The sequence below is a fragment of the Chelonia mydas genome, chromosome 2 (assembly GCF_015237465.2).
Source record: "Chelonia mydas isolate rCheMyd1 chromosome 2, rCheMyd1.pri.v2, whole genome shotgun sequence".
Classification (NCBI taxonomy): domain Eukaryota; kingdom Metazoa; phylum Chordata; order Testudines; family Cheloniidae; genus Chelonia; species Chelonia mydas.
The window spans coordinates 45682993-45703067 of NC_057850.1; the positions used below are offsets into that span (position 1 = coordinate 45682993).

Genomic DNA, 20075 nt, shown 5'->3' on the forward strand with positions numbered 1-20075 from the left:
AAGTTCCAGAAAGTGTCCATTATTCAATGTTTTGTGCTCCAACAAATCAAGCTAGCCAAGAGGAAAAAGAAAACTTCTACTTGTGGCTACAGAAAATACATAATATCCCAAGAAGAGATGTCCTCCTCGTAAAGGCAAGCATAATATCCCCATTTTACAAATGGGAAAGCAGAGGAACACACAGACAAAATGACATGTCCAAGGTCACCCAGCAGGCCACTGGCAGTTGCAAAAAGAGAATCAAGGTCCTCTAAGTCCCAATCGAATGCCCTGTCCACCAGACAATACTGCCTCCCAGTGATGCTAGAGTACACTAAAACTAAACACAAACACTATCTTTTAAAAATGTTATGATTGAATTTCTCAGCTTTTGTGGGTATGTTTCAGAAACTGAATATGACAGTTCAGTCCTTCATTTTAAAAAAGCACAACTGCGTGCCTGTTTTAGTTTTGCAATTTCTGACTTATCAGTTTGAGTCATAATCTTCTTTTAAAAGACTATTCACAGTAAAAAGAAAATGAATGCAAATTATTCACATGAATGAATTACTCCTGCCAAAAAATTAATTAAATTCCACACCGAAAAATTAAACTCTGCGCACAATATTTTAAAATTCTGGATATTTTATTTTGTCAAAACAACACAATATAACTACACCGGTTTCAATTATTTTGGTAATTTATGTCAAAATACCTCTCAGGAAGTATGTCTGTAACAATACAGACAACAAGAACAAAATTTAGGAAATGTTATTTGACAAGTAGATTCCTTACTAGGCATATAAAAACAGAACTTTGAGTAATTCATTTAAACTACACTACAGAAACGTATTTCCCACATCCCTCTGAAGCAGTGCAAAGGGTTGACAAAGAAGTCAGGGGTAATGGAGGAGCTGAGAGAGTGGGAAAGAGCCTGGGAGTGAACCTGGAGGGTTGTTGGGTGTGGTGGTAGAAGTGTTGTTTTTTTACCGGGGGGGCGGAGGGGATTGTTAGGAGCCTCCCCCATGAAGACCCTGGCTGACACCTAGCCTCTCCCAATCAGTCAGGCGCATCTGTCCGTCCCCGTACGTCCCCTACGTCCTGTCCCCATGTGGCCATGCAAAGCCCATGCCTCATCCTCATGTGGCCCTGCAGCCTCCCTCCCATTCATTCCCTGGCTCAAAGCTGTCACTATACTAGCTCCTGAGCCTGCGTCCCAGTCTGTTTCCTACCCCGCCCCATTAGCCCTTCTGAACCCCAGTCTGTGACCCCCAGCAACCCTGTGTGCCGTGCTCTGTCCCGCCCGTGCCTCCTGACGTCACGGTAAAGAACTGCCCTCACCTGCCAGCCGATTGCTCTCTCTTCTGGTGCTGTAGCAGTGCCTGGTGGGCAAAAGGCATAAACTGCAGAGCCTCTCCGGCAGAATCTATATTCTGCGGAGATAAAAAATCTGATGGGGGGAGGGAGGAGAGAGGGAGGAGGGCATGAATTCTGCACATGCGCAGTGGCGCAGGATTCCCCTGGGAGTAATGAATAAACGCATGCATGCACAGTAAAGGCCAAAGATTCTGAAACCAGTACAGAAATGAGTTCAACTATTTGAGCTCTCATTGAGTTTCTAATTACTTGCAAATCACAGCTGATTGAATGGTGAGTTAAAAACATTTCCCTGTAATTTCTCTAAAGCCCCAAATACTGCAACAGTCTTAATGGGGGTAGACTGCTGCTCCCAGACAAGGCCCCAATGACTTCAAAGAGGCTCTTCACAGATATAGCAGTCTGCCTGAGCAGAGTAAATTGCAGGCTAGGGCCCAATACTTTTTTCCATTAAAAAAATGGTTACTACTTGATTTCCTCATGTACGCAAAACAGACCATTTAACGGCAACAACTAGAAGTGACAAAAAAAAGGCTTTAGAAAAACACTATATACTTACCCCATGTAAAAGTTGGTTTAATGATCCATTTGTCATGTATTCAGTCACTATTCCCAGAAACTCAGGCTCATTGCAAATTCCCAAAATTGGTAGAATGTAACTGAACCTGGCTTTGTGTAAAATCTCTGCTTCTTTTAAGAGATTGATTCTTTCACTGCAAGAAAAAAAAATTAAATGACTAAATCAGTGCTAAGAAGCCTGCAATTATGATTTAGTTCATTTAAATATATTATGTTTACTTTTAAGGTAAGAAAAGAAACACAGATGAAAGGTGCACTGAATTAGCTTCACAAAATTAAGATCTCACTATACGAAAACATTGACAGCACTACAATTTATTTTTTACTGGACTGTTGTATACAATTATCACAAAATGCTTCACAACAGATTACTTACTATATATAGATGCAAATACATGTATACCACACAGGTTACGTTTTACTACACAGTAGCATTGATAGATATGCCACAACAGGAATTCAATTTTTCAGCAAGAATAATTGGGCCTTGCTGTGGCAGGTTGTTTTTCTGGTATTTACACTCTTGGGCATATTACTATAATACTTGAAACATGGGTAATACAGTGGGTGCCATTAACATTTCCAAATTTATCACTCTAGTGACAATTAGTATCTCCTTGTATTTTTGGTATATTGTGGTACCACCATAACTACAAATGGGAATTTTCAATTATATCCACTCCTTGTTTAGTGTAAAGTGGGGAATTTCCATATTCATCTCATGAGCCAGAGCTAATGGCATTCAAAAGGTTTCTAGCGTCTTTGACTGAGCAGACACCAGTGCACCCTAGGAAAATACAAGTTAAGATAAATACATCCAGTGAAAACAATTATACAAAGAGGGGAAAAGAGAAATGGCTCAAATTAACTATTTTTGGTTATCAAGAAAAGTTTTCCAATCTTGCTTATCAAATAAAAAAATATCACTCAAGACTGGTTATGGCCCTGAAAGACATCAAAAGCAACACCCCTCACAGGAGACGCTTTTCAGCTGTACGTGAAGATACGTTTTTAGGCTGGAGATATACTGTCTGTGCTGTTTGGAAGAAGGCATTACAGTTTAATATTGGTTTTTAATTCCAGGGAACAATATTAAGAAAACTAAGTTTCTTGCCTTCAAGATTGCAGGGAAAAGCTTGATAATGTTATCTGAGTGGACCTACATTTTTTTTAAAAAAAGGGGTAGAGGGTAAAAAACCCAAAATATGGGAGGAGGTTGTTTTCAATACCATAATATTTAAAACAAATCAATTTTTGGAGGCTGATCTCTTTTAAAAAAAGTATTAAAATATTAAAAAACCTGTAGCATCACTGACTGAGACGTAACTTATACCAACGTAAACGGTAGTGTTTACATAGCTAGAGCAATGAAAAGAAACTAAACCCAGACTCTAGGTCAATGGGGCTCTGCACAAGCGCAAGGATCTTCCCATGATATCTGACTGCAGGATTTGGAACCCTAAAGCAATGGTTCTCAACCCGGGCTAAGTGTATTGCTGGGCATACGCAGAGATCTTCCAGGGGATACATGAACTCATCTAGATATTTGCCTAGTTTTACAACAGGCTACATAAAAAGTACTAGCAAAGTCAGTAGAAATGAAAATTTCATACAGACAATGACTTGTTTATACTCCTCTATATACTATATGCTGAAATGTAAGTAAAATATTTACATTCTAATTCATTTATTTTATAATTATATGGTAAAAATGAGAAAGTAAGCAATTTTTCAGTAATAGTGTGATGGGACACTTTGTATTTTTATGTCTAATTTTGAAAGCAACTAGTTTAAGTGTGGTGAAATTTGGGGGTATGCAAGACAAATCAGACTCCTGAAAGGGGTACAGTAGTCTGGAAAGGTTGAGAGCCCTAAAGGGTAAGAGCCCATTAGGTTCAGGGGTGGTGGGAAGGGAGTGTTTTGGAAACTAAGATTAGTTTATTTTATTACAGAGAAGGTTAGACTCTATAGGCCTGTGAGACAAAATAGAGTCTTTAGAAAAGAAGTGTAGCCATCAGACCTTGAAGTCAAATAGGTATAGAGAAGGAGTTGTTGTTCCTGATGTTGCAAGAAGGCAGGATCTTGCTACTAGACACTACAGAAAATGAAAATTAAAAAGCAGTTTGAAGTATGGGGAAAAATCTGGAAAATCCATAAATGACTAAATCTGAGAGCGATATGAGTAGGGGTTTACCCAGCCTAACTCCATAAGGAATATTCATGCTGTACTGCACTCTGATGTAAACAGGAAACCAGTATAAATTTCTAGAGGGAGGAAGTGATGTGTACTTGTTTCTAGGAAAGTTGACAGGATGAGACAGCTCATTTTGGATGATCTGGAATTGAAGAAGACATTAAAAAGAAGAGAATTGTAGTGGTCAGGTAGAAAGGATGAAGACATGAATAAGAGTCTGCCACAAAATTGGTTTAGAATCTGATGCTTCATGGCGGTAAGTTTTCCAAGGCAACAATAAAGCATATTTACACCTGGTTGATGAGAAGCAAAAGACACTAAACAACTTGTCCTTATATTTTAAAATTTACCATATTACTTGGCAGCATTTGGAGTTCCCTTCTTTGCTAAATTTTATCTAATTTCAGCAGAAGGATTTCTCATCTTTTTGAAAGCCTTACATTTACTCTTGCGGATGCCAAGACTAACACCAGTAAACACCTTCTCTCGGCAGCCACTACTCTTCAGTAGCTGAAATAGGAAAAACTCAAAGATCAATATTTTGAATTTGGCAATTCAATTTTAAAAAATAATAAGCCGACTGGCTTTTTTGCCATATCTTGATCAAAGTTCTGTTGTCAAAGAATGATCATTACTCCGATCAACTTCTGATTGAGAGAGCTACCCTGAAATATTTGGGGTTGTCGCCCTTTGGAATTTGTTTTCCAGTGCTAAAAATCACAAACTTCATTGTATGTGAAAACACTATCTTAAAAGTTCACGAGGATATACTGTCAGCCAATGAATGCATCTGGAACACAGGGGAGGCTGATATACAAATGAAAATGGATTTGATGACCTCCTATTAGCAAGTAACTGTGTCATCATTGGTGATCTTCCAGAAAACACAATCCTAACCACTATGGATGTAGAAGCTCTTTACACCAACATTCCACACAAAGATGGACTACAAGCTGTCAGGAACAGTATCCCCAATAATGTCACAGCAAACCTGGTGGCTGAACTTTGTCCTCACCCACAACTATTTCAGATTTGGGAACAATTTATACCTTCAAGTCAGCGGCACTGCTCTGGGTACTTGCATGGCCCCACAGGATGCCAACATTTTTATGGCGGACTTAGAACAACACTTCCTCAGCTCTCGTCCCCTAGCGCCCCTACTCTACTTGCACTACATTGATGACATCTTCACCATCTGGACCCATGAGAAGGAGGCCCTTGAGGAATTCCATCAGGATTTCAACAATTTCCACCCCACCATCAACCTCAGCGTTGACCAGTCCACACAAGAGATCCACTTCCTGGACACTACAGTGCAAATAAGCGATGGTCACATAAACACCATCCGACACTGGAAACCTACTAACTGCTATACTTACCTACATGCCTCCAGCTTTCATCCAGACCACATCGCATGATCCATTGTCTACAGCCAAGCTCTAAGATACAACCACATTTGCTCCAATCCCTCAGACAGAGACAAACACCTACAGGATCTCTATCGAGCGTTCTTAAAACTACAATACCCACCTGCTGAAGTGAAGAAACAGACTGACAGAGCCGGAAGGGTACCCGGAAGTCATCTACTACACGACAGGCCCAACAAAGAAAGTAACAGAACACCACTAGCCGTCACCTACAGACCCCAACTAAAACCTCTCCAGCGCATCATCAAGGATCTACAATCTATCCTGAAGGACGATCCCTCACTCTCAGAGACCTTGGGAGACAGGCCAGTCCTTGCTTACAGACAGCTCCCCAACCTGAAGCAAATACTCACCAGCAACCACACACCACATAACAAAAACACTAACCCAGGAACCAATCCCTGCAACAAACCCCGTTGCCAACTCTGTTCACATATCTATTCAAGGGACACCATCATAGGACCTAACCACATCAGCCACACCATCAGGAGCACGTTCACCTGCACATCTACCAATGTGATATAGGCCATCATGTGCCAGCAATGCCCCTGTGCCATGTACATTGGCCAAACGGTCTCTACGCAAAAGAATAAATGGACACAAATGAGACATCAAGAATTGTAATGTTCAAAAGCCGGTAGGAGAACACTTCAATCTCCCTGGACACGCAATAACAGACTTAAAAGTGGCAATTCTTCAACAAAAAAACTTCAAAAACAGACTCCAATGAGAAACTGCAGAACTGGAGTTAATTTGCAAACTGGACACCATCAAATTTGGCCTGAATAAAGACTGGGAGTGGATGGGTCACTACAAAAAGTAATTTTCCCACTGCTGATACTCACACCTTCTTGTCAACTGCTGGAAATGAGCCACCTTGATTGCATTGGCCTCGTTAGCACTACAAAAGTAATTTTACCTCCCTTGGTATTCACCCCTTCTTGTCAACTATTGAGAACAGGCCACTTCCACCTTAATTGAATTGGCTTGTTAGCACTGACCCCCCACTTGGTAAGCCAACTCCCATCTTTTCATGTGCTATAATATATGTTCTTCTTACTGTATTTTTCACTCCATGCATCTGATGAAGTGGGTGTTAGCCCACAAAAGCTTATGCCCAAATAAACGTGTTAGTCTCTAAGGTGCCACAAGGATTCCTTGTTATTTTTGCTGATGTAGACTAACACAGCTATCACTCTGAAACCTCAAATCACAAACTCCACCAAGAAATTCAACACAGCCAGCATACTCACTTCTGATTAAACCAGACTGTAATCGATTTGGGGCAGGGCTTTCCTTGCTTGTCACTATGTGTTTGACAGTGCCTGGAACAATGGGGAAGATGTAGGCCTCCATGTGCTACTTCTCTATACATGGTAATTATTAAGAAAAAGTGGAGGGCTGAAAGAAGCTGGGGTTCTGTAGGTCAGACTGGGCACACTGGCAGGATCATCTGTTCGCACTATACACCCTCCATCTCACCCTGATCCTTGCTCTGGACCTTACTGGGGCCGAAAAAGCGCTCATCACCTCACAGACCTGGGCCCTCGAAGAGTAGCCACTAGCTCCCATTACCCTTCACAAGGTACATGGGCAACAAGCCAGACCTTTGAAGTGGGCCAAAGCCACGGAAAGATTAAGATAGGATCAGCTGCCAGGGCGAGTCTGCGAGCGGCACCCGCTGGTACCCCGGGCCCGGGAGAAGGCTCAGGGCCAGAGGTGTAGGGGGACTAGCAGCCCCGGCGGAGCTCCCTGGACCAGACTGGGGGGGAGGGGATCCCTGTGGGGGGCGGGGAAGGCCCCGTTCTGGGGGCTGAAGAGTCAGGAGCAAAACTCCCCTGGAGCCGGCCCGGCCCGCGCCCCCCAGTTACCTGTCTAGCAGCGGCCCCTGCAGGCACTTGACGGCCACCGGGACCCTCCAGTCGGCGTGGCGCGCTGAGGACACGGTGCCGTAGGCGCCCCGGCTGAGGAAGCGCAGGTCGGGCAGCTTGCTGGAGGGGATGGTGGGCAGCGCGCAGTTAATGCTGCTGGACAAGCCGCCGCTGCTCATGCTGGCGCTCTGGCAGGCCGCCGGAGGGACTCGCAGGAAGCCGGGTTCCGCGTTGGCTGGCTCCGGCCTCTCCCTGCCCCCACGCACCGGCGAAGGGCGGGGGGACGTGTCCAGAGCGCCCCCCCGGCCGGCCTCGCCTCTCCCCCCCACCCTAGCCCCGCGTCACCAGCCTCGTCAAGGGGTCCCCCTAAAAACCCTGTCTAGGGACCGCTTCCCTCCAGCCGCCAGGACCTCCCCCCCAGCTCCTTAACCCCCCCCCCCCCTCCAGCCACCGGGACCTCCCCCCAGCCCCTTGAACCCCCCCTCCAGCCACGTGGACCTCCCCCCGCCTCCCCTCCAGCCACGTGGACCTCCCCCCAGCCCCTTAACTCCCCCTCCAGCCACGTGGACCCCCCACAGCCCCCTAACCCCCCTCTCCAGCCGCCGGGATCTCCCCACAGCCCGCTAAACCCCAGTCCAGCGACAAAGCGCGGCTGCGGTTTCAGCTCCTTCCCGGCTCCGGCCTTAGCCGCCAGAAGCTAGGACTCGTCCCCCCGCTTCCCCGTCTCCGGGCGCTTGCTCTTGCAGCCAAAAGAGCCCCCCGGAAGCATCATCGCACGCGGCGGCGGACGGGCCTCCCGCCCCGCTCCCCTCGGGGAGCCTCCTACCAGCCTGGGGTGAGGGAGGGGGGCAGGCGCGCACACCCGAGCCTCAATGATCAAAAGTAAGGAGAGCCCAACTCCTGCCCCGAGCGCCGCGCCCAGCCTAGCCGCCTCCTCCAGGGAGCCGCACGCACAGGCAGCCTCCAATCTCAGCGGCTCCTGGCGGACGTGGAGGCGTCAGACCTCACCCACCTCTTCCGGGAAATCGCGGCTTGTAATCAGGAAAGTCCGAAGCAGAGCGGTGCGTGAAGCCCCGGCGGGCTGGGCCTGGGAGCGGGGGCTTGCGGGAGGGGGAGAAAGAGTGGAGCAGTGTCCGCAGAGTGTTCACGGGTGCTGTCTCTGCTTTCCCACGTCCTTTCTCGGAGTACAAACGAGGTGAGCCCTGCTGCTCGAGTGCGTCATTATAGTAGCAACACTTTGGTAACTGTCATGAGTATCAGTGGCAAGGGTGTTACTGTCTTGTAAGTAGTTTTGATCACGTGTAAATGCCAAGCAAGGGAGGAGTGCGCTGCTTGGAAGGAAACATTAAAACAAAGCTTTTAAAGACTTCGCATTTCTTTCTCTATAAACACAGTTCATAATTTGCCGTTTTTCCTTGACAGATTTTTTTTTGTTACCCTTGTTGCCTTACAAGTGGGCTTTAGAACATGAAAAATCGGGTAAGTGCTGATGCGTTTGGGAAGAGCCAGTGGACCCAGGAACCAGGAGCGTGAACTCTTCCTTGTAACTTTCAGCTACTTTCTGCATGTTGAGCTGCTGCAAACGTCAAGCTCACTAACCTTATTAGGGGCATGGCTACACTTGCAGGTGTAGAGTGCTTTGAGTTAAACCAGCCTTCATAGAGAGCAGTAGGGAAGGCGCTGCAGTCTGTCCATACTGCCAGCTGCAAGCTCACTGGCTTGACCACATTAGCAGCTCTTGCAAGGGCCACAGAAAACAGTGCATTGTGATAGCTATCCCAGCATGCAAGTGGCTGCAACCTGCTTTTCAAATGGGAGGTGGGGGTGGGGTGGAGTGTGACAGGGAGTGTGTTGTGTGTATGTGGGGGGAGAGAGAGTGGGTTTTGGGGGGGGCTGAGAGCATGTCAGCATGCTGTCTTGTAAGTTCAGACAGTAGGAGACTCCCTTCCCCCCCCCCCCCGCCTCTCTCTTTCTCTCACACACACACATAGCATTCCACACTAATGGTTGCTTTGTCTCGGAGTAGATAAGCATGCCAGCTGTCAGAAATGGAGGTTTCAAAGGGCATATCTGCATTCTTACAGTGATTCCAAAACAATGACAAGAATGGCCACTTGATTTAAGGGGATTATGGGACGTTTCCAGAGGCTGATCAGAGCGCAGTAATGCAACACCCCGTTCACACTGACGCCTGGGTGTTTCAGCCAAGGCGCACCAAGTGTTCATCTTCGAGCCGCGGTGGAGTACCAGGAGCGCTCTAGCCATGGAGTCAGAGCGCTCTACGTGCCTTGCCAGTGTGGATGGGTAGTGAGCTAGGGCGCCCGGGTCTGCTGTAATGCACTTTAACTTGCAAGTGTAGCCAAGTCCTAAGTAACTTGTGCTGAGTTTCCTAATACTAAAAGTTCTTCCCTTTTCCCCCTTCAGTTGCTCAGGTATGGTAATGGGTGTGGTATAAGAACATCAACAGAATAGAATCTTCATTTCTACTATGTAATAGTGAGAAATGAATCCAGTAATTGAAAGCTGTGGGTTGTTGGCTTTTTCTGAATCTCACTTCCACTTACATTTTTCTCTCTGACATAAAGTACCAGGGTAGATGGACCAGATTAAAATGATATTTGCCAATATGGCATCTCTTGTATTATTTAGATTTTTGTTTCTTAGGGATTTTTCTCTGTACTGCTATTTTAAAAGTAGCAATTAGTTAACTCCCAGTGGCCCCAACTCTGCAAAAATTTATTTACCTTATTCACTTTATACAGATGCTTAACTTGACTCGTGTGTACATCATTGTAGGATCAGGACCAGTATTTGCATATTTACCAGATATAGTTCTTCTATTGTGATGAAGAAGTTTAAAGTTTAAAATATAATTTTTCAAACAAAATTGACAGACACTCAATTAAGTCATGATCATAGGCCTATCTGTCACATGTTGAAACTGAAGGCCATATGCAACGCCATCTGGAGAATATGGCAGTAGCCTACTATTTACTTCATTTCTCCTGTTGTGGTTTTATTTCCATTAAAGGACCATTATATTTCAATTTCATTTTAAAAAGATCCTTACATAGTGTTGCCAGGTATCCAGTTTTTTACCAGAACACCCAGTCAAAAAGGGACCCTGGAGGCTCCAGTCAGCAGCGCTGACCGGGCCGTTAAAAGTCCAGTTGGCAGCGCAGTGGGGCTGGCAGGCTCCCTGACTGGCTCTGCACAGCTCCCAGGAAGTGGCTGGCATGTCTGTCTGGGTCCTAGGCAGAGCCAGGGGCTCTGTGTGCTGCCCCCACCCTGAATGCCAGCTGGGAACCACGGCCAATGGGAGCTACGGGGACGGTGCCTGTGGGTGGGGGCAGCATGTGGAGACCCCTGGCTGCCTCTCTGCCTAGGAGCTGGAGGGACATTTCGCCACTTCCTGGGAGCCGCCTGAGGTCAGTGCTCCCTGGAGCCTGTGCCCCACCCCCCTGTCCCAGCTTGGCACCCCTTCTGCACCCAAACTCCAGGAGCCTGCACCCCCAACCCCCTTCCTCAGCCTGGAGCCCCCTCCTGCACCCCAAGTCCATCATTCTTGGCCCCACCCAGCGCCGACACCCCCAGACAGAGGTCTCACCCTCGCAACCTCCTGCCCCAGCCTGCAGTGCCCTCCCACACTCTGAACCCTTCAGCCCCTCTTGCACCCCAAACCCTTCATCCCTGGCCCCAACTCAGAGCTCTCACTCCATCACATGCCCGAATCCCGTGACCCAGCCCAGTGAAAGTGAGTGAAGGTGGGGGAGAGCAAGCGATGGGACGGGGGGGCGGGGGTATGGAGTGAGCAAGGGCAGGCCTTGGAGAATAGACAGGGCCTTGGGGAAGGGGTGGAGTAGAGGGAGGGGCAAGGGTGTTTGGTTTTCTGCAGTTAGAAAGTTGGCAACCCTATCCCTAAAACTTCAAGAAGCTGGGAAGTTGAGGTAAAGGAAGAGGAGAGAGATTCTAAGTGTCCTCCTATGAAAAGTGGTTTCGAATAAATAGATGACAAAAAGTGCTGTTTTTAATATCTGCTAAATATTTTTCAACTCCTCCCACCGCCCTGCTCCTCTGTTGATCCACTGGATTATTTGTATCTCCTTGTTGTGTTTCTGTGCCCCAAGAAGCTTGGCTGCCCTTTCAGCTACAGTTTGTAATAAATGCTTTCATTTTCTATTAAAGGAAGTAAATTTGGAATATTTAATAATCCCTACTATAGTCTTTAAAACAGAAAGTGAGCTAAAAGGGGCTGTAGAGCTACAAACTGCTACTGAAAAGGCAGTGTGTCACTCTGGAGGGAGAGAATCAGTTTAAAAACTATTGCTTTCTTTTCCAGTCCCACAGCCTCAGCTACCTCTCTTCCCTCCCTCCTTCCGGTCTTGTCTATACTACAGAGTTTTGTTGACTAATGTTATGTCAACACTCAAAAAGTGCTGTAATAAAAATCGGTATTTCATATTCACACTATGCTTCCTCTGTTGGCAGAGCCCATTCACATTTGGAGCACTAACATTCACAGTGTGAGCAGTGTACTGTGGGTACCTATCCCACAGTCCAGCTCAACACCTACTGCCGCTAGGTCTTGTAGGAAGGTGGAGCAGATTGCGACACATCTTGGGACTGGGTTCAAAGTCCCATGAGGCATTATTTTCTATCCCAGGATTCCATGGGCTTCCGGCTTTCTTTTGTGGCATTTTTCAATTGCCCTTGTTTGCTGGGCACCCTGGCATCTCTGTGTGAAGGGATGGATCCCTCACCGCTCTCCCATGCTCTGATTATTGTCATTAACACATCATGGATGGCAGTTCAGTTAATTATAAAGTTTCTAACTGAACAGGACTCCCAGTTGCCTGACCTCCTATGATATGGATAGAAGGAACTTTAGATTTCCTTTGGTATTCAAGGAACAGCTGCATAAGGTGGACCATCACTTTTGGACTCAGGAAACAAGCACTGAGTGGTGGGATTGTATTGTCATGCAGGTCTGGGATGAAGAGTAGTGGCTACAGAACTTTCGGATGTGGAAAGCCACCTTTCAGGAACTGTGTGCAGAGCTCACCCCAGCAGTGCAGTGCAAGGACACCAAAATGAGAACTGCCCTATCAGTAGAGAAGCGCATGGTGATCGCAATGTGGAAGTTGGCAACTCCAGACTACTACCAGTCGGTCATGAATCACTTTGGACTTGGGAAGTCAGCTGTTGGGTCTGCGTTAATGCAAGTGTGCAGGGCCATTAATTACATCCTGCTATGAAAGACCATGACTCTGGGAAATGTGCGTGAAATAGTGGACAGCTTTGCAGAAATGGGTTTCCATAACTGCAGCAGGGTGATAGATGGCACACACATTCCAATTTTGGCATCAGACCACTTTGTGACAGAGTACATCAATAGGAAGGGGGTACTTCTTCATGGTGTTGCAGGCACTAGTGGATCACCATGAATGTTTCACTGACATCAACGTGTGGTGGTCCTGGAGGATTCATGATGCATGCATCTTCAGTAACTCCAGCCTGTACAGAAAGCTGCAAGTGGGGATTTTCTTTCCAGTCCAGAAGATTACAGTGGGGATTGTTGAAATGCCCATAGTGATCCTGGGAGACCCAGCTTACTCCTTTATAGCCATGGCTCATGAAACCTTACAGGGGAACCTTGATACCAGTAAGGAGCGGTTCAACAACAGGCTGAGTAGATGTCGGATGACTATGGAATGTGCCTTTGGCAGATTAAAGGTGCGCTGGCGATGCTTTTATGGCAGGCTAGACCTCAATAAGGATAATATTCCCATAGTCATAGCCGTGTGCTGTACATTGCATAATATTTGTAAAGCTAAGGGTGAAAGGTTTGCTCAGGCAGGGGTGGAATGCTGAGGCAGACTGCCTGGCTGCTGATTTTGAGCAGCCAAATATCTGGGTTATCAGAGGGGCACAGAGGGGGGCGATTTGAATCAGAGAGGCTTTGAGGCAACACTTTTTGAAAATGAGAACCAGTAATGTATATCCCTGCGCTTGGTACTGTAGTGTTATATTACTTCTAGTTATCCTAGGAAGCAATTGTATATTTTGAGGCCTTAAATTCCAGTAAACAAATGATTAAACTGCCTGTGTGTGTCTTGATAGTGCCTGCTATCTCAATTTGTAGGAAACAGATAAAGATTAAAAGCAAAGTTTTTGCACGATAAGTAAAGAAAAAGAACACACACAAACATGGTTAGTGGGAAAGGAGGTACCAGGGAAGGGCAGACTTCAGAGCTGTGTGTAGGTCCAGCTATCATTTTGAAAGTTGTCCGAGGGGTGGAGTGAATGGGAAACTGAGAAGTTCCAAAAAGTGGAAAGGAATGTATGGGTGGAGGTTGGGGACAGGCACGGAAAACAGTTCTGATTCTGCTGCAGGGGAGGGTGGGCAGGCATGTATCTGCAACATTATTAAGGACTTCAGCATTTGCGTTTTCTCCATGATTTTAATCATCTGCACAGTAGCATCCTTAATGAACTCCTGATTTTCTTTTCTGTCCTTCCTTTCAGTTTCCCTCCACTCTCTGTGTTCCCTTTTCTCTGCATTGGAGCACTGCAGTACCTCCTGAACAGGTTGTCTTTGCTCCATCTTGGGTGCTTTCTATCTGGCGGAGACCCTCTGCCAGTGTGTAGGGGGTGCCCCTGAAGGCCACATCTGCACAAACACAACAAACAATACACAGAAGCATGATTGTTAAGTTCACTCACAGCATTGAAACATTTCAGTAAAATATAGCTCTGGTAACATAAATCACTTTCTCACTGACCTTTGGCAAGCACAAATCTTGGTGAACACCCCAAGCATGGTGCGAGTTGGCTGGGGTGGGGGCGCTCTACCTGGGGAATAGCACTCTGGAAGGGTCATGGTGCAGCCAACTATGGACAAAATTCTAAATCTCCCACACTTTTCCACAGGTGGGGGGTCATTGTAGCAGATATCTCACTGCTGTGGGAAGCAAGGGTCATCTACTACATGCTTGCGGCTTCCGCCCTGGTCCGTATGTTGCTTGCCTCTTTGCTGCTTTGGTCCCTGCACAAGTGATTGCTGAGTGGCATGGGAAAGTTTCCTATGATGGAAGAAGGAATAAAGCAGCTCTGCCCAGCAACCTTTGGCAGAGGATTGCCAAGTACCTCCAAGAAAGTTTTCTACAGCTCTTGGCATGCATCAACACTCTGTTCCGCTGTGCTGATTAGCTGCACAGGGGAAATGTCCAACACACAGAAACACAGCAAGCCTTGTATATTTCTATACCCCGAACCCACCACTGCAATACACAAAGCAAAGCCACTTTCCTGGTGTCTCCTCTCCTGCTTCTTGCTAGCTGGAGAGCAACTGCTGAGACTGGCTAGTCTCTTCTGGAGTGCTGAACAGTTCCTGGCTGTCTTCCCCACTGGGTGATCCCACCATGGGCTCCAAATCATTGTCTAACTCCAACTCTTCATCAACAACTTTGTCCTCTGGGTTAGGTCTTCTTTCTGCAGCCGCCTCCAGGCCCGCCGAAATATCCATGGGATTTTTAGTGGTGGAGGTGGGGTCACTGCTGAGGATAGCATCCAGCTCCTTATAAAAGTGGCAGGTCTTCGGTGCCGCACCAGAGCCACAGTTTGCCTCCCTCACTTTCTGGTACGCCAGTCTCAGCTTCTTTATCTTCACTCTGTACTGCACTGTGTCCCAGTCATACCCCTTTTTGCACAAATCTTGAGAAATCTGCCTGTAGATATAGAAATTCCTATGGCTGAAGTGCTGCTGGGACTGCACAGCCTCCTGTCCCCAAATACTGAGCAGAGCCAACAGCTTCACAGTGGTCCAAGTGAGAGTGTTTGGCGGGTGAGGCTGCCATGGTCACCTGGGAAGATGTGATGAGACCTCTCCATGCCAAGCAAACAGGAAATGGAATTTCAAAAATTCCTGGGGCTTTAAAGTGGGAGGGGCAGATGGTTGTTTACCTGGCTGCAGGGCAGCAGAGTTCAAACTGCTGACCAGAGAGGTCAGGATGGGCATTGTGGGACGCCTTCTGGGGGCCAATTAAAGTGATAAAATCAAGCACAAAGTCTACACTGGCACTTTGTCAACAAAACTTTTGTGCAAAAAGTCTTATGTTTCTCATCGAGGTGGTTTTATTTTGTCACCAAAACAGGGCATTTTTTATGCCCAAAGTCACATTGTAGTGTATATGCATCCACTGTTTTGTCGACAAAACTCTGTAGTGTAGATAAGGCCTCAGTCTGTACTATCTTTCTTCCGCGTTAAAACTTACTTTACTTAACAGATAAAGGGGTTTCTTTGTTCTTTAGTAATGCCCCAGCACTGCACCATTGGGACTTACACAGATGTAACCAATTCAAAAAGGCTCAACTTGCCAATCAGAATTTGGTTTGAGCAAGTCAACTTTCACTGATGCTCATGCTCCTAAACCCCTTAGGTGCTTTTTTCAGTCATACTATATTAACCTAATGATCTAGAAAGAATTAACTACTCTATATTTCATGAGAGAGAATCTAGAAGTAGATGGGGACATTGGAGTAAGACTAAAATATCCAGATCAATTATGCTGGACCTGTGGTTCTTATGAATGCAACTCTTCAAAGCTGTACATGTAATTTTTCAGTACATTCTGTGTCCCACTAGCTTTACTTCATCCTGAACAAAGCAAGTAAACTGGTGTTTGCAAGACTTCATGCAAGTTAATCAAAAAGTGGAGTGCTAAGCAAATGGACAATGTGAATAAGGGAAATGCCTAGCCTTCTTTCATGAATGGAACCTATGGCCAAGAGAGAATAAGGAGTGTGGTTATACCTTCTGTCCATCCCTTTACTTCCAGCAGCCAGTGGAGGTCGGAAGATAAGATGAGGATGCTAAATTTTCAGATACTGACATTGCATCTATACTTGATGATAAATTGCAATAAAATTATACTATACACTGTTGCAACATTGTGATGCATGACAGTTATTTGCAGCTCTCTGTTTAGATGCCATATTAGATCTATCTCTGTTCACTCTCTGCATTTGCCACCTGCAACCTCTCTGTTCTTGAGTTTCAGAGGGTTCACTTCCCGTGTTTCAATACTATATTGTACATAGTAACCTGTAGAAGTAATAGAGTAATTCTGAGCTTCCCCTAATTTCAGCCTTCACTTTCATCTGTCATTTAAGAACACTTTGGTTTTCCCAGAAGGATGCAATCTGCCATGAGGTGTGCATGTTTTTGCATATACAATCCTTCTTATTTGCATGTTTTCATCCTGCGCCCCGACCCAAAAACCTCTCCTTCAAATTTTTTTCAGGGTCAGACTCTATGCTTTCAGCTGCTCCCTCTGGCTGTTTGCGTTTCTGTCTGGTCCTCTGTGTTCTGCCTTCTCTCTCACACACACACACAAACAATACTCAGCCAAGGCAGATTCACATACTCCTTTTGTTTCTAGATGGGCAATTATCCTTACAGTTATGTTAATTGAAGGGCGTGTTTATGCATCAGTGTTAACTCTACCCATAACAAGGTTTCACCTGGCTCATAATATGTAAAAGATTAATATTTTAATAATGAAAATATACAGTGGGAACTATTAAAAATGTGCCTTTACTACACTGCAGTATTTACTGTTATGCTGGTATTTGTTATACTTGTTATACTTAGAATGGGAACTATTTCAAATACTGTGATAAATTTAACCACGCTAAGTGGTAAATGTACAGTTTTAATGGCACCCATTATAACTGTTCACCACAAATTATAAATATCACTTTTGAAGATTTATGGAGTCCATACAAAAAAGTATATTATATATCTTGGTATTTTTTGTATTGATATTTTTGTGTTATGTAAAATGTGAACTTGCAAAAAGATAGAGATTAAAAGTGGCAAAAGAGCATTACATTTTAAAACAAACAAAAAAGAAACAGTAGAGTAGCAGAAAAATATTCTTCACAATGGCTTAGCACTTACTGTACAATAGCACTATGGTCTGAAGTCTGTTAATATTATAAATTATTTTCACAGTTTGTAAGGCTGTGTAAAACACGCTGCATACCTGTTTTGTTAACCAGAGATGAAATCTTGGCCAAGTTGAAGCCAATGAGAGTTTTATTCTGGGTGTCAAACTCCCACTGACTTCAAAGGAGCCAGGATTTTACTCCAGAAGTACAATAAATTACACTTAGAGCCTGATCCAAAATCCACTGAAGTCAATGATAGCCTTCCCAACTTCTGCCTGTTGGGTGTGAGCAGAATTTGCCCCACTTTGGTAACAATAAATAAAAGGAAAACAAATGGGTGATAGGAAGCAGTAGCCAGTTGCTGCTGACTACAGTTGTTTTTTTTTTTTTTTTTAAAGAATGACAACTCAGGGGCTTGAACCAAATAGCACTTCCGCTTGTTAAAATATAAGACGGAAGGAAAGCAGTTTTTCCATTTGATTTAAGTTCTGTGGCAGTAGCTATGTATTTTATTTGATGAACTGAAACCAACAGTTCAATTCATATTTAAATGTATTTTAAAAAGAGAAAAAAAAAGTTTTGTAATGTAGTGGGAATTCCCCAGGCAGGAATGAGTAATGTCTGGTTACACAGGGAAAATTTAGAAGAATCTGCAGCTGATTGTGGAAAATCCTATTCTTCTTTGGTATTTTATTTGGCATCATACCAAGTAATTTGAAAGGCTTTGGGTTTCACATCACTGTAAATTTAAGATGTGAGGCATTAACTGCTGCTGGAAAACAAAGTGATAGTTTTGCATCCAAGAAGTTACGGAATGCTACAAACCGAATTTTTAAAATATTTTGTTTCAAGACACCATTAATGCTGACATCTATTTTTGCAAAGTCTAAGCAGCAAAGATTGAGGATATTTTCTGGGTGGACTGTGATATTAAAGGACATTGTCAGTTTTGTGAGAGTCACCATTCAATATAATAGGTGAAATCCTGGACTCATCAAAATCAATGAGTTTTGCTGTTAGCATCAATGGAGCCAGGATTTCACATTATGCAGGAATGTGGCACACTGCTAAATTCTGACTGCAGTTATGCTCATGGAACCCATTCAAATTCAGCAGAATTGCACAGTGTATATCAGGACAGAATTGGGCCCATAGGCTCTGTCCACCCGAGCATTGTTCCTCAAAATTTTCTAGCACTGCATTACTTGTGATAAAAATAGAGGGAGCACCAGCGTAGACAGTCCCATGTGTTAGCCACCATCCTGTATAATGCTGCTCAAAGAGGTCTAGACTGTCTGATGATGTCAGCAACTGCCATCAGCCTGTCTACACTGGTGCTCCCACCATTGCTATCACTGGCTGCACAGGTGACAGAGCAACAATGGGAAATTAGAAGAAAAATGCAAGTGCAGAGAAAGCAATAGTGTCTTGGGCAAGTTGAGCAGAAACAAACTTTGAGCAAGGACCTAATCTTGTGAGGAGATGAGTGTCCTCAAATATCATATTACAAGATAGGGCTCAAAGCATAAGGGGTGGATGGGGGGAAGTGTTGACAAATGTATTTGAGTGGAGTGGACAAGATAAGTTGCTAAGTTTGTATTTAAATATTGTACTTATAAATAGTGGTAAATACTGGTCTTATATTGAAAGATTATGGCATATTAAATAATACATTGTGTTATTTTTTTTCAATTATGTATCTGTATAATTTAAGGCACAAAAGGGGAAAAACCCTGAATTATACACACACCTGTATATTTTTGTATATACCAGTAATCTTAATTGCATATAGCTAATAGAGGATATTACAGCATTTCGTAACAATCCTCCAATCAAACAAATCACTGCTATCCAAACATTTATGATGACTATGTTGTCTGTCTTTCCTAATAGTAATTGCAACAAGATCTGAAAGACTGGTATGCCACATCGCAACATCTGTTAATGTTGGGGCTTTTTAAAATCCTCCTTGTTTTGATCCTCAATTGAGAATTCCCTTGATATTCATGTGTTCTTTCCTCATTCATTATCTGTCTCAAACATCTCACACCTGAAAAACACTTAGCTTTTAAGGCCCCCAGATTTACTTAAATTCTCTTTGATTGTTTTTACTGTAAGAAGGATCATTGAGCTATAGTAGGTGCAAAACCACCTGCAGCAAAAAGTAAATACTAGATTTAGTGGTGATCAGTAACTGATTTTCTTACTAAGCTGACTGGAAATGATTCTGCTCTTTGGAATTTTAAAGGCTGAAGAACACCTGCAAAATTGGGTATTCCTGTCCAAAACTTTGCATGCAAGAATCCATACTTCTGTCGTTTTGTTCAACAGCAGCAGTGCAACCTTTGTTTTCAAACTTGGGTCACACTGTACGGGAATATAAATACCTTATGAGTGGATAGTAGGCATTAGACTTCCCAAGTCAATGGCTCTAATCAGAAGTGCAAAGTAACCAGCTTGGATTACAAAAGCTAGTGAGTGCTTGAGGTGATAGCTAGTCAAATTCCCATCCCTGGGGTAACTTGGTGCCTATGTGATATTGCTAATAAGACATTTTGCTTTCTTAGTTAAAACTTATTTGTGTTTCAAGGAACTGGAATTTCCTAATTTTAGGAAACTGCTTTCAGACATCAAAGTGAAGAGTTAAAGTTGCAGAAGGTCTTAAAGCTGCAAGCAAGCAACTTGTTAGATGTTTGA

General features: G+C 44.4%; 1 protein-coding gene and 1 long non-coding RNA gene across 4 annotated transcripts in view; one reads left to right on the plus strand and one right to left on the minus strand.

Moving 5' to 3' along the window:
- Nucleotides 1–8578, minus strand: part of RIPK2 (receptor interacting serine/threonine kinase 2) — a 43964-nt gene extending 35386 nt beyond the window's left edge. Inside the window, exons 1-3 of one of the 3 annotated variants that reach the window (XM_043539385.1) lie at nt 8440–8552; nt 7428–7547; nt 1916–2069 (exon numbers count right to left, since the gene is read on the minus strand). In XM_043539385.1, the coding sequence (XP_043395320.1) occupies nt 1916–1951 (36 nt within the window). In that variant the 5' untranslated portion in view covers nt 1952–2069; nt 7428–7547; nt 8440–8552. Of the gene's footprint in view, nt 1–1915; nt 2070–7427; nt 7843–8439 lie in introns of those variants that run through there. The other 2 variants (XM_037892332.2, XM_007052914.4) reach the window with 2 other exon arrangements.
- LOC114018554 lies at nt 8452–17154 on the plus strand. The gene is made up of 3 exons (XR_006288447.1): nt 8452–8488; nt 8850–8906; nt 16072–17154. It is a non-coding gene; the product is annotated as an uncharacterized LOC114018554 (long non-coding RNA).
- Nucleotides 17155–20075: the final 2921 nt, after the last annotated feature.